The sequence below is a fragment of the Periplaneta americana genome, chromosome 15, assembly GCF_040183065.1.
Source record: "Periplaneta americana isolate PAMFEO1 chromosome 15, P.americana_PAMFEO1_priV1, whole genome shotgun sequence".
Classification (NCBI taxonomy): domain Eukaryota; kingdom Metazoa; phylum Arthropoda; class Insecta; order Blattodea; family Blattidae; genus Periplaneta; species Periplaneta americana.
This window is the reverse complement of record NC_091131.1, coordinates 11,268,912-11,283,623: the sequence shown is the minus strand read 5'-3', so window position 1 is coordinate 11,283,623 and position 14,712 is coordinate 11,268,912. Positions and strand designations below refer to the sequence as shown.

Here is a 14,712-nt window from a genome sequence, read left to right as displayed (position 1 = left end):
GAAATAAAATTAAAATTACAGTTACAGAAATTATATAATACAATATTAATATAAGAGAAATATAGAAAATAATAAAAAAATAAATAAAATAAAATAAAATAGGAACTAAAATTTAAATTACAACGGCAATGGAATTATATAATATAATATTAACACTAGAGAAGAATAATATCGCAGTGAAAAGTAGGACAATTTATATATATTTCAAAATTATAGAATACAAATATAATATAGGTTGAGTAATTTATACACATAGGCTATAAATTTATTTAATCAAATTGAAGATATTAACACGTTTCTAATTTTCTTGTTATATGTTAGTGGGTTAGTTACAACATTCGGACTTCGTGGCTGACTTAATGGTTGTGCATATCTCCATTTTTTTGCAACAATGGCTATGCAACCTTCTGGGTGAAGCGTCTCTTTGGGAAAGGCGGCTGCAGATGGAGCACTGGCCCACTTCCATTTGAACATTCGAAAGTTCTTATGCGCAAGCTCCCACAACAGGTGCATCGACTGTGGTTTACCAACATCGTGGCCTCCCAGGTCCCCTGACTTGAATCCTCTGATCTTTTGTTTGGGGATATTCGAAATGTTTTATGTATTCCACTGCTATTGATAATGTTAAAGAACTCCGGGAACACATTGGCAATGGTTATTAAGGCATTAGAAATACGTGGGATATTCGAATGTCTATGATTATTGCTGAAGAAATGTGATGATACCCGCTTTATCATGAACGATGGTCATAATTGAACATATGTTATAATGCTATCTTCATCCAGTGGATATCGGCTGTTATGTTACCCCAGAGAACCTGTACTGACAAGGCATACTAAAATCTCATAGATTTCGGATATGGTTGGTTTCCAGACCTATGTTCATTAGGACTTTTTGCCTTGTTTCATTGACCTCTACTTACCCCTACAGTTTGTACCCATAATTATGAAACATTCTGTATAACAGTTTCATTTTTTGTTATTGCTATTACAAACAAATGTTAATGCATACGAGTTTATAATTAGTATTATTACTGCATAATTGCATTAGACGTAATATATTTTTATTTGTGTTATAGATCTGTAATCAATACTAATTATATCAAAATAAGTAAAAGGCCTTTTTCTACTGTTATTACTATTGTGCTACAGTTACCATGGAAACAAAACATTTTATTTCTAAATGATGTTAAAGGTTCTTAAATTAATATTAATACAGTTATTATGATATATCACATTAAATGTATTAGAAGGAAACTAAAGGGATTTACATTATGTTTTATTTTCGGATTAAAATAATATTTTACAATATCGAAAGAGCAGTAGGGATTTAATAAGTACAGACGTGGACAAATTATTAGCAAAATTTAAGATTTTTATTATATATTTTTACAAAATATGATTCTTCAATTTAGACTACAGTTGACATTTTTGTGCATTTCCAAATTATTAGCAAAATTGAAGATTCGTATTGTATATTTTTTAAAATTTAACTCCTCAATTTGGACTACATTTGATATTTTTCCATATTTACAAATTATTAGCAAAACTGAAGGTTTTTATTATATATTTTTACAAAATTCGATTCTTCAATTTGGACCACAGTTGACATTTTGTATATTTCCAAATTATTTGCAAAATTGAAGATTTTTGTTTTATATTTTTACAAAATTTGACTCTTCAATGCAGTTAACATTTTTGCTAATTTACAAATTATTAGCAAAATTGAAGATTTTTATTATATATTTTTACAAAACCTGACTCTTCAATTTAGACTACAGTTGACATTTTTGTGCATTTCCAAATTATTAGCAAAATTGAAGATTCGTATTGTATATTTTTTAAAATTTAACTCCTCAATTTGGACTACATTTGATATTTTTCCATATTTACAAATTATTAGCAAAACTGAAGGTTTTTATTATATATTTTTTACAAAATTCGATTCTTCAATTTGGACCACAGTTGACATTTTGTATATTTCCAAATTATTTGCAAAATTGAAGATTTTTGTTTTATATTTTTACAAAATTTGACTCTTCAATGCAGTTAACATTTTTGCTAATTTACAAATTATTAGCAAAATTGAAGATTTTTATTATATATTTTTACAAAACCTGACTCTTCAATTTAGACTACAGTTGACATTTTTGTGCATTTCCAAATTATTAGCAAAATTGAAGATTCGTATTGTATATTTTTTAAAATTTAACTCCTCAATTTGGACTACATTTGATATTTTTCCATATTTACAAATTATTAGCAAAACTGAAGGTTTTTATTACATATTTTTTACAAAATTCGATTCTTCAATTTGGACCACAGTTGACATTTTGTATATTTCCAAATTATTTGCAAAATTGAAGATTTTTGTTTTATATTTTTACAAAATTTGACTCTTCAATGCAGTTAACATTTTTGCTAATTTACAAATTATTAGCAAAATTGAAGATTTTTATTATATATTTTTACAAAACCTGACTCTTCAATTTAAACTACAGTTGACTTTTTGTATATTTGTGTCTTCTATAATGAAGGAAATATGCAAAATTGTCAACTGTAGTCTAAATTGAAAAGTCAAATTTTGTAAATAGAATTATCATAAAAAAATCGTTAATTTTGTTAATAATTTGTCCACGTCTGTAAAATCTTTAGCTTATATGCTAGTATGGCAGAAAAGTTAACAAAATCTATAAAAGAAATCAAAGAAAAAATCTTTCCTCTTTACCATAAGCATTTCCTTTAAGCCTCGCCTATGATATAAATTTCCAGTCATACCTGTTTTGATATAATCACCGTCTCACGTCGAAAATCAGCATAATGCCGCACCTCTGTACCGCTGTCAATGGAACTATCTTTTGAGCCATCAGAATCCAGTCTCTTCTCTGCACACAGACAAAAAACATCATTAGCATAAAATACAGAAAAAGAAGCATACTTCTGAGCAAACAAGTAAATAATAGAGAACAAAACAAAGCTGTCTGAAAAACAAATACAACAAGTACTCGAAAATTTTATCAATATACATAGATACACACACTATCCCTCTCTGTAGGTACATCTGCTTTTACTTTCTCACAATACAAAGAATAAAGAGTAAGTTTTATGATTATGAAAAAAATCATTCATTGATTAAAGTTCTCGTTAACACTTTGTTAAAAACATAAGATTTATTTTATTTTTTAAATTTTATGTTTTTAACAAAGTGTTAACGAGAACTTTAATCAATGAATAACGACGATATAAGTCATTTAGTTCACCAATATCGAACCACGCGAGTGAAAGTAATCAAGACATCCCACAACATTAAATTTAATCAAGAATGCCTCAAACGAGACGTAATACCCAATTACATAACAACATAAAAAAACAATTCATACCCAGCACAGAAAACAAAATGAGTAAATTTTATGTTTTTAAAAAATCATTGTCGAAATTTTCATAGAGAAATACACTGTTTCAGCAAGCCTAATACCAAAGAAGAACTTTTTGGCATGCTATCTGTATGTTTATGCAATGATTTCTCATAAACCTAAAACGAATTTTATTTATATTTCAGTATTCATGAGTTAATTCCACTAGGAATTATACATTTGAAATATAGCAATTTTTACTAAAAATGTAAGTCTTTATTTGAAGAAATAACACCATATGCAATTTACTTCAAAATGGATCTGAAACGTTTTTCTTGACATAAGATAAAGTGATAAATTAAATAATACTATCAGTTTGTCCTCAAAAATATTAGCACAGAATTAATTACTATTTGTGTAATTGTATCTTCTACAAAAAACTTAAAATAAAAATGCTGATACTGGTAGCTTTATTTCATATGAACTGCTTTGCAAAATTAACATAATTCTAGCTGTTACAGAAACAGTGCAAATAAAAGATTTCAGTTTCCTCGAAAAATATCTATAGAATTGAAGACCTCCCTGGAAAAAGGATGCAACATTAAATTAATGAAATATGTGACTTAGGTGGAAAAAGTAATTTTGAAGCGTCCAATAGCTGAATAAACTTAGTCAAATGGTTCTGCTAGTAAATATGTTGTTGTTTTCTAATGCCAGGCGTTTGACAATAAACTCATTTGACCTCTTGCACTCCAATATTGCAAATATAATAATAATAATAATAATAATAATAATAATAATAATAATAATAATAATAATAATAATCCGTGGTGCTACAGCCCATGAAGGACCTAGACCGACCAGCTGGCTGCTGACCTCACGCCCACATGCCGAAGCAGAGGTGGACGATCATCCAACCAGAATGGAGGTATTGTGTGGTTAGCATGATGATCCCCCCAGCCGTTATAGTTGGTATTCGCAACCGAATTTCGCTATCTATTGTAGCTCCCCAAGTGCATCATAATGCCAGGTGGGCACCAGTCCCATACACTGGCCGAAATTTCATGAAAAAATTTCTTCCCCCATGAGGACTCGAACCAGCGTGCATTCCATAATGCGGGTCCTAGGCGGGATGCCTTAGACCGCGATGCCACGGCGCAGGACGCTAGCAAATATAGGCCTAACGAAATATGACCCTGAAATTATTTTCCTTTCCCTGGAAAGTGTATTACAGATTTGTTGGATACATCCTATTTGAGGGAGGTCTTCAATTATACCTACAATTGGAAACTTTCTGAAACAGAATTTCTACGATTCATACACATGAATTAATATTTAAAACTAATAAAACTAGCTGTAACGAAAATACAGCAACATAAGGAAGACTTGAACGAAACGTGAAGAAATTTGGAAGAGATACTATAATTTAAATCTCAAATTTGAGTCAGAATTCAGAACTTTCTTGAAATAATTTAAAAGCCAGACAAGATCAGTTAAATAGAAGGGATGTTTCTTGTATTAAGGATTATCTGCTTTTTTTTTTTTGTCAATTATCAATTTTTAATGGAATTCTACTTTAAATATTTTCACTAACTGAATTACTGTGAAAAGAGGAAAATATCTAATGACAAAATACCGTATTTCATCGTGTAACATTCACCATTGCATAATGGTTGCATCTTATTTATACATAAAATGATTAGGAATTTAAAATTTCACCGCATAATGGTCAAATGGATATTTCTGTTTACCACGACAAGAATATTGTTTAAAATAATGTGTCGCCTCTACCCTTATGTTCAAGGTCGAATGTGCGAGAAAAAGTAGTGACTGCTGACGAAAGTGAATGAAGTGGAGGTGTTAGCATCAACTCAATAGCCATAATACCTTCAGTTCAGTACAATTATTGTTGGTTATAAGTGGTTGTTGTTTATGAGTGTTCAAACACATTCTTTAGGCCGAGACAAATCATCAGCGTGAATATGTTAGGAGAAAATCCACAAACGATTAGGAAAAACACGGGAATTTTACTTGAACAAGTAAAGAAATAGGTTTGGAAGTAAATCCTGAAAAGACAAAGTATATGATTATATCTCGTGACCAGAATATTGTACGAAATCTATCCTTTGAAAAGGTGGAAAAATTCAAATATCTTGGAGCAACAGTAACAAATATAAATTACATTCGGGAGGAAATTAAATGTAGAATAAATATGAGAAATGCCTGTTATTATTCGGTTGAAAAGCTTTTGTCATCCAGTCTGCTGTCAAAAAATCTGAAAGTTAGAATTTATAAAACAGTTATATTACCGGTTGTTCTGTATGGTTGTGAAACTTGGACTCTCACTTTGAGAGAGTAACAGAGGTTAAAGGTGTTCGAGAATAAGGTTTTTAGGAAAATATTTGGGGCTAAGAGGGATGAAATTACAGGAGAATGTCATAAGTATGTAATTTTCCCGCAGACTGGTCCAGTAGTCAGTGTCTCAGATGTACTGGTACATATGATTCAACAATACTGTGAATGTTTTTAGTCAATAAAAAAATGTTCTTAATTCAATAACATCACAGTAATTTTTAAAGGTATTCACAGAGTGATTTCAGTATCCACACTAATATCGGTTCCCCTCCTTTCCCTCTCCTTCCTCTGCCACTACAAATCACGCAATTTGGCCCAGCTTGTTTGTACAGCTCTCCTTTTACATGGAAGCTGATCACTGAAAGTTGATGCTACCAATTGTTATAATTTTAATGTATTCTTCACATAATGGTCGCACTCTATATTTTCACTTGAAGAAAAAAAAAAAAAGGTATTAAAAATGCGATGATTATGTGATGAGATATGGTATGTGTCAGATTCGTGAGGCTTACTGACTTTTAATGTAATTGCCACTGTCCCTATGGTTCCTAAATTACCTTGTCCCAGTGGAATCTGAATGATGCTGTCACTGTCGTACACAGACTTCACAGTAATGCCCCCCGCATCCAGTCTCTGAGCCCAGCGCCCTTTTGGAAGGTCCATTTGCCTGTTGGCGAGACTTGCTGGAGGTGAGCTGTTGTCTGCCATCTGCTTCTTGGCCCACAGTGGCAGCTGGCCTACGCTAAACCTAGAAAAAAAAATGTTATCCATTCATGTGAAACAGATCACATCACATTTTTATCTTTATCATATGATAATTACGAGATTTATACCATTACTGTCGTAAGAAGAGACTCGACTTATGAAATTTCTAGTTAAGCTCTGAAATACAATTACAGAGACCATTGAAAATCAATAAGATTATCACAAGGCAATAACAGAGCAATGGTGGAATAAGAATAGGTAAATATTCATGATAGCTGCTAGGTCCCACAGAACAACAGTGTATTCAGTGCTTGCACTACAGACGCGTAGCTACCTGTAGTCTGGCTGATCCACACTATTCGCATTGGGATCAAGGAAGTCAGGAGGAGGCGGGCCGAAGGTCTCGTTGTCCAGGTGCAAGCCATTCGGGATCTGGGCCGCGATCCTTCTGCCTGCGCGGGCTGCCTGCTGGGCGAGGCGTGCGTGCATGGTGACCACCATGTCGTGCGGCACCTTCCATATGAAGATGCAGCCATCCCCGGAGGCAGACACCAGCCGCCGGCAGTCATTGGTGAACCGCAGACCCGTCACCAGCTCAGAGTGGCCAAACATCGTCGCCATGCACTCGCCTGAGTAGTAGTCATATACGCACAGTGTCTTGTCTGTACAGCTGGTGGCGGAGTAGATGCCACTGCTGTCCAGGACAACCTGCAACACAGGATGGGTATATCATACAGGAAAGCTTCATTTATACGTTTCTTTGGGAGTCTGAAGAAAGAAAGCAAAAGTGAGGAAAATGTTGTTGTTGTTTTCTAATGCCAGGCAATTGACAATAAAGTCATTTGACCTCTTGCACTCCAATATTTTTCAAAGATATTGTCATGGTTAGCCACTGACGCACAGATTTTGAGATGTTCTGAATCCATTTCTTGATTTGGTTAAATGGCAAGTTGTAGCCGATTTAAGCGAACACCATATTTTAACGTTTTGGTGGCTACTTCATTCACACACAACCCCCAGAATGTCTGGAGGACCACAAGTGCTGTTGGTCGACGGGTCCACTGGACCTAGTTGTGAGATCTTGCTGATCACCAGCTTTCCCTCCTTAAGCCACTGGAGGATGATTTTAGTGTCATAACAGGTCAGCACTAGGAACAGAAAAGTAGGAAGGGTAGGAAGGAAAGTGAAATGAACCCCTAGGCCTCAAATGCTCAAATGTCGGGGTCGAAGAAAGTAAGAGTTCAGTCAAAGGACTGGATAGGAAAGGGTAAAGAGAGAATTAGGTATTGAATAGAGGTAAATTATACCAAATTCGGTCATTAACTCATCAAGCTGACCAGTGCTAATTGATGAGTAGCCCCTCCCTTTAGTTCAGCTTGTAAAATTATGCTTACTAACAGCTGCACCACGGGAAGGTAGGGATGGGACATTGGGTGAGGAAAATGTATAATTACAATAGCATTTAATAACATCTGAAATAGCATTATTCAATAACATGTGATTATTTAAAAAAAAAACATTCAATAATATGCAATTACTTTTTTACAATAAAAGATCAGTTGGTCTATTTTGGGCTGCTTACTTTTGTTTGCTCCTAAGGAACAAAATCATGCCCTCAAATTATGATAACGGTTCCAACAATTTGTTCATAATATTTCCAGTTTGTACGGTGTCAGGATAGTTTTATTCAGCGCAGTCACATCTTTGGCACCAGATCCTCACTGTTTAAAATGTTCCATTTCTTCCTTCTGTGCGACAAGCTGAGGTGGGAGTTCACACACATACACATACATCACTCCCTTCTGTGAATGGATTTTCCCACTCGTGCATAACCAGTTTACTGAAGCTATGAAGTGTTGGGCAGCTTCGAATTTCCACGAATTTCAAAACCGGTAACATCTTAATCCAGTGGTCGAATTGAGCCGGTATGGCATACCAAGAGTAAATTAAGATGCCAAAAAGTATACCAGCAGTAAAAATTTAAAATTGTCTGTTACTTAGTGAAGCTGATCACACAATCAATTACGGTAATCAATAGTGTCGTCATACTCTGTACCATCTCTTATACATTCCTGCAGTAGGGTGTGATGTCTCATATAGCACGTTATTTAGTTCACGCGTGGGAGCGATATCTTATTTTAAAAATCTGCAAAAAAAAAGTCGTATTATCACAAGTCTGTGCATACCAGCAGTAATTTATTTCCAATTCGACCACTGTCACTTAACCATGAACACATACTGTATTTTCGGGTTCTTACATTTTCACGGCAAATCTAATTTCGATCAAAATTGAATTAGAACGTACAAATGACATTTTGTATCTCCTGGAGTATAAAATACGATCGTAGAAGTGTAAAAAACGATTAAATGAAGAACGAACATCCGAAATAAAGTAACATGAAAAGCATAGGAATTTTGCTGGGACCTCAGAAAAAAACGAGTGAGTGTGATAAATGCATAAATGCATACAAAAGAAACTTTACTGTACATGATTCTGAAATTTGAGATGAACATACACAGTATTAAAATAAGTTTTATCAAGATACTCCCATCCATCCGCCCATCTATCCATCCTCCCAATCATCCACACATTAATAACAAACTTTCGAAAGTACACAATATGATGTTTCTGCAAATCACAACTACATTTCTACAATCTTACTTCCAATCAATGCATACTATCGATCACAATATATACTGATGCAAGCAACGAACTGGTGTGATCATACCAGAACTCGAATATAAGAATTTGGAATAGGTTCAGAATTTTACTAAAATGGGTTGTGCACACTCAAGTCCATTAAAATGAATTCCTTAAAAGTAGGACCTTTCCTTAAATGGGCTTCCTTAGAAAAGAGACTCAATTACATCGTTTTTACAGAAGGACTTCTGAAATCATTCCTTAAAAACAGGAACGTTAAAACGAGGTTATACTGTTTATATTTTCAGATTTACCACCTGCTACATTTATTTTCAAAATCAAAACATGCAACATCTTACATGTGTGCCAAAACAAATCACACAAATACTGCTTTTGTACATTTATCTCAACATAATTCTATGTTACTTCTTTATTTATTGTAAATACTCCAGTGTCAAGAAATTAATAAAAAAATGAAAGGATCCAAAGATCATGTATGCACGATATACTACAAGACTGCTGGATTGAGGATACAATAAACACAAAATTCAAATAATTATATAATATGATTGATATTCATTACATATAATTTTAAATATTACATTTTTTTTTTCATATAAAATTAATCATTAATACACACAGAGAGTTACGTAGATGGGAGGATAATATTAAAATGGATTTTAGGTAGGTGGGATATGATGGTAGGGACTGGATTAATTTTGCTCAGGATAGGGACCGATGGCAGCCTTGTGTGAGGGCGGCAATGAACCTCCGGATTCCTTAACAGCCTTTGTAATAAAATTAATCATTACATTGGGATGAAAAATACTATTATTCTAAAAGCAATAATTTTATTTATTGTGCAAAACGTATTTCATATTAGAACAACAAATCTCCAATATAATCATACTCGCCAGAGAAGTAATGCCTAAAATTAAAGTTCTATATAAAAAAAAACATTCCTATTGATACATAAAATGAGGATGCACACATTTTTAGAAGTGTATTAAATTTTAGAAAATCATGAAATGTTTCGGAAAAAATAAAATAAACTTCACCTCTATGTTTTAAAGCAATCCTGTTCAAAAGTGAATTCAGCTTACCAATTAAAATGTTTTATTTCAATGAAATTACAGCAAATATCCTTCATACGAAACTAAAGTATTATTAAAAAGATTAAAGAAATCTAGACAACCAAGATAATCTTAATACATGCAACACATACCTTGATAAGGGAGCCATCTTCACCAACTGATCCTTTATATGTTTTGCTGTGTTTGCCACTGCTGACATTGTAGACACGAATGTTTCGATCCTGACAAGCTGTTAGGATGTGCTTCTGACCAGAATCAACCTCCATGTCATACAATGTTGTCTTGCCGGCGATATTGTGGCCCCTTGCAAATTGGCACTGTGTTCCTCCTGGAGTCTGAAACCATCAACAAGTAGCACTACAGGTCATATGCAACCAAACATTTGTTTTCTCCATGACATCAACAAAATACACAGAAATCCAAGTTACATCACAGTTTCTGAGAAAGCTAAAACTGTGTAAAAAGGAAATTCATCAACAAATATTTACTGAAACAATGTGACAAATTCATTTGTTTAAGAATGAAATGACTAAAAATGCTGACAATTTACCCCTTGTAACTGTCGGAATATGATGGATTTATCAGCTCCACACGACACCATTTGCAGTTGGTCATGAGTGTTGAGGAAACGAACTGCAGTTATGGAAGAAGAATGGTCGTCCAAGGTTTGGAGGAAGTTGTACTCCTGAAACAAGGAAATAATTTGTTAACAATTAGTAACAAAAAAGTGTTACAGTGAACTTCAGTAGCAAAACTATTAAATATGAAAGTACACATCCTGTCACAGAAGTTATGATTGACTAAAAGGTTCAAATACACTTTTTTAACACCATTACATGAATGGCCAGTCTGAATTTTATTTTCTTGGGTTATTTTACGACACTGTATCAACATCTAGGTTATTTAGTGTCTGAATGATATGAAAGTGATAATGCCGGTGAAATGAGTCTGGGGTCCAGCACCGAAAGTTACGCAGCATTTGCTCGTATTGGGTTGAGGGAAAACCCCGGAAAAAACCTCAACCAGGTAACCTGCCCCGACCGGGATTCGAACCCGGGCCACCTGGTTTCGCAGACAGACACTCTGACCATTACTCCATAGGTGTGGACAGCCAGTCTGAATTCAGAAAACTAGCCAATTGGCTATATAGTCACACTACTATAAAATATAGTCTGAATCATTATCAACTTTACAGGGACATGGGAAATTAGTCACGCTATGAGATATTGTTAGAAGTATGTAGGCAGGACTATGGAAAAACATGAACACATCGTGGTTATTAGAATTCCTGTTCAACTTATCCATCTATTGTTGAATGAAATTAACACATATTCTTAATACTGTATTTATATATTTGCATAATTATGTATTTGTATATCTTTCCCATGAAATTAATTTCTCTGTGGCACATATTAGATTGCTGCTAACATACAAAACAACTATATATTTAAGTTCATAGAAGAAAGTGAACATAAGTGACTACCTCGTCCACGCTGAACACGTGAATGAGGCGATCTCTGGAAGCAGAGGCCAGCAGTTTGTGTCCACTCTCATGACGGCTGTACTCCAGGCACAAGACTTCCGCATCATGAGCTTCTATCCGACAGAGTTCCTGTAGATTCTTCAGTTCGTGAATTCTGAAAATTTATGTTTAACTTCATACATACTGTGAACATTCCACATTTATTTGTAATTCTAGTTGAAGCTTAGGCCAAATGACTAATATATATCGACTTCCTATATCATCAGTCTTGATACAAGAAGGAATCGCTATGGACAAGAACAGTGTTTGGGGCAAATTTTATTAAAACACCCCATTTTCCTTGTAGATAATCAATGAAAAATGACAATGGCAATTTTATTTCTATTATTATTATTATTATTATTATTATTATTACACTGGTCAGTCAATTGTATTATAATTATACTCATGGAAATTACATCTATACACAACGACTATGTAAAGATAATCTTGAACCAGTGGTGGCTCCTGGGTATTTCTTAAGAGGAGGAAAGAAGGTAACAGGACGAAAAGACACCTTCTTGAATGAAACGTGCTACAAATCAGCCAACATGCGTATATGTAAGCCCAGGTAGTGTTGGGGTTGTCTTCCCTTCTGTATCACAATAATCTGTTCTTGTAAACAGAGTTTCCTAAATTTTCCAAAATATATGTTTTCACTTCCATTCATTGTTGAATAATTGCACAAATTAACAATTACAAGGAAATTCACCTCGCAGCATTTTTCGGGCACACTACAGCATCACACGTGTTGGAAGAGACTATAGTTACTAACACGTAATCGGAACTGCGGAAATGGGAATGGGAAATAATCTGAGGAAAGCAAGAACACTGCACCCACCCACGTGGTCTGTGTTGCCACATGTACATTTTACAAGTTCAGTATCACATGACTTTGAAGAATATCAGTTCTTGTAAAGTCATACTACCATTAATGTTCAAAGTTGCCGGTGGCCAATTAATTCTTTATGTTAAAAATAATTTGTAGTTTGGAGTACTACTTTCAATTTCAAATATATTTGTACAAAACTGACAACTTGGTTGTTGCCCTGTCTAGTACACAATGAATGGAAGTGAATTTCAGGGGCCGAAAAGGTCTGCGATACTAAAGTAGAACTACTTCCTCTTTGTTTTATATAAACCTGACTTTAACTTTCAAATATTCTTGAAAGTTTCAAACCATGAATAATAGCTTATATAAAATGCAATGAATAATATTTTTTATTTATAATTAAAAAAAAGTTTATATGGTGTTTTTCTTAGCTTTGCGTTAAAACTGTTTTTATTGTGCCTCCTCCTAGATGTGTTATAGTCTGGTTGAATGTACCATTGTTAGATGGCAGCGGTAGCAAGCTTGCTGCACGACCAGTCGGTTTCTATTTCCCGCCCATGACTGATTCAGAGGAGGATCTCCTCCCTTTCCGTTCATTTACTTGCTTTAAAACTCTGCTTCTTTCTCTGGCCGCTAGTGCGCTGTTGTCTATGTGTGTTAACTGCAGTAAAGGAGGAATGGATTGGCTTTCCTCCACACAAACAATCTCGCATCTTTCTCACAGTTTTCTAGCAGCACATGAGCGCGCATCGTTTAAAACTCGATCAACCGAGGTTTCCTTATAGCTGTAAAAATGATCGAATCTTCCTCGAATTTCAAGGCACATATTTTATTTGGTATTTACTTTCAAAAGAAGAAAAATGTGAGGAGGACGTTCCTCCCTTCCCTCCCCCGAGGAACCGCCACTGTCTTGAACTATTACTTTACTAGTTGCATATGCAGAACCTGAGTCATTCAAGTGAAGTGAGAAGGTATTAGATACACACACTCTTTACTAGCTTTTTTCCTAAAAGACAATGCATGTGTTAATCATCATTACAATATGGTCATGAAAATGATTCATAAACATAAAGAACACAACTGTTTTTGTTTACATGCACATAAAGCAATGAGATGAAAGAATTTAATATTTGTACCTGGGTATACCTTTATATTATATCTCTTCATTAATTTATAAGGCAATAAAATACAATTCATTTTGAATGCTTATGCTACCGGAGTAAACATGAATTAAACATTGTATCACTGTCTTTGTTATTCATTTTCGTTAACTTTCAATATGCCAAATTAACTGAATAAGACAACAAATTGCATTTATGCTTCTCATCCTCGCACCTTATATTGCCAGCTCTGTCCCCTGAGGCAAGGTGCTTGCCGTCTGGACTGATCCGTATTGATCTCACACCATTACGACCGTCATATGAGCTGTCAGTCTTTTCTGCAGTGCCTGCACCGGATAACTCCAGGTCTTTGAGGTAAGTGAGCTCGGGGTCTACGTATAGCACCTTCAGAAGTTCCTGTAAACAGTACAACAGCATGACAATTGTCACAGAATTCCAATAATGGAGACAGTGACATCATTTATGACACACATTATGTATTATGTATTAGAGCTCAGACAGTTGGTTACATATTTTAAAGGGAATAATTTGCTAAATGAGTAACAGTTTTGTTTTAGACATGGGAAATCAAATACCTTAGCAGTAAAAAGTGTTGTTTCATGGGTGTTAAATGCATTTGAATTAAAACAGAATTCGATGGCTTGTATGTGTGATTTGAGTAAGGCATTTGATTCCCTATCTCATGATGTACTGCTGGAGAAACTTTCATTCTATGGTGTACAAGAAAACGAGATTTTAATTGAATACTATCTTACAAACAGACAGCAAGTCGTTGAATTTGAGGAGAACATTTATCTTCCCAGTGTACAGTTAATGCTGGAGTTCCTCAAGGCTCAATTTTGGGTCACGTTCTTTTTATTATTGCTGTCAATGATGTACTGCTGGAGAAACTTTCATTCTATGGTGTAGAAGAAAACAAGATTTTAATTGAATACTATCTTAAAAAAACAGACAGCAAGTCGTTGAATTTGAGGAGAACATTTATCTTCCCAGTGCACAGTTAATGCTAGAGTTCCTCAAGGCTCAATTTTGGATCACGTTCTTTTTATTATTGCTGTCAATGATGTACTGCTGGAGAAACTTTCATTCT

The 14,712-nt window shown here is 34.3% G+C and overlaps 1 protein-coding gene across 5 annotated transcripts in view; it reads right to left on the bottom strand.

Moving 5' to 3' along the window:
• Window positions 1–14,712, bottom strand: part of LOC138714634 (mitogen-activated protein kinase-binding protein 1-like) — a 525,862-nt gene that overhangs the window by 70,555 nt on the left and 440,595 nt on the right. For all 5 annotated transcript variants that reach the window (XM_069846668.1, XM_069846671.1, XM_069846670.1 and 2 more), the window contains exons 10-16: window positions 13,837–14,018; window positions 11,631–11,784; window positions 10,698–10,832; window positions 10,279–10,482; window positions 6,747–7,120; window positions 6,265–6,455; window positions 2,778–2,884 (exon numbers count right to left, since the gene is read on the bottom strand). In XM_069846668.1, coding sequence (XP_069702769.1) covers window positions 2,778–2,884; window positions 6,265–6,455; window positions 6,747–7,120; window positions 10,279–10,482; window positions 10,698–10,832; window positions 11,631–11,784; window positions 13,837–14,018 — 1,347 coding nt within the window. The remainder of the gene's footprint in view (window positions 1–2,777; window positions 2,885–6,264; window positions 6,456–6,746; window positions 7,121–10,278; window positions 10,483–10,697; window positions 10,833–11,630; window positions 11,785–13,836; window positions 14,019–14,712) is intronic.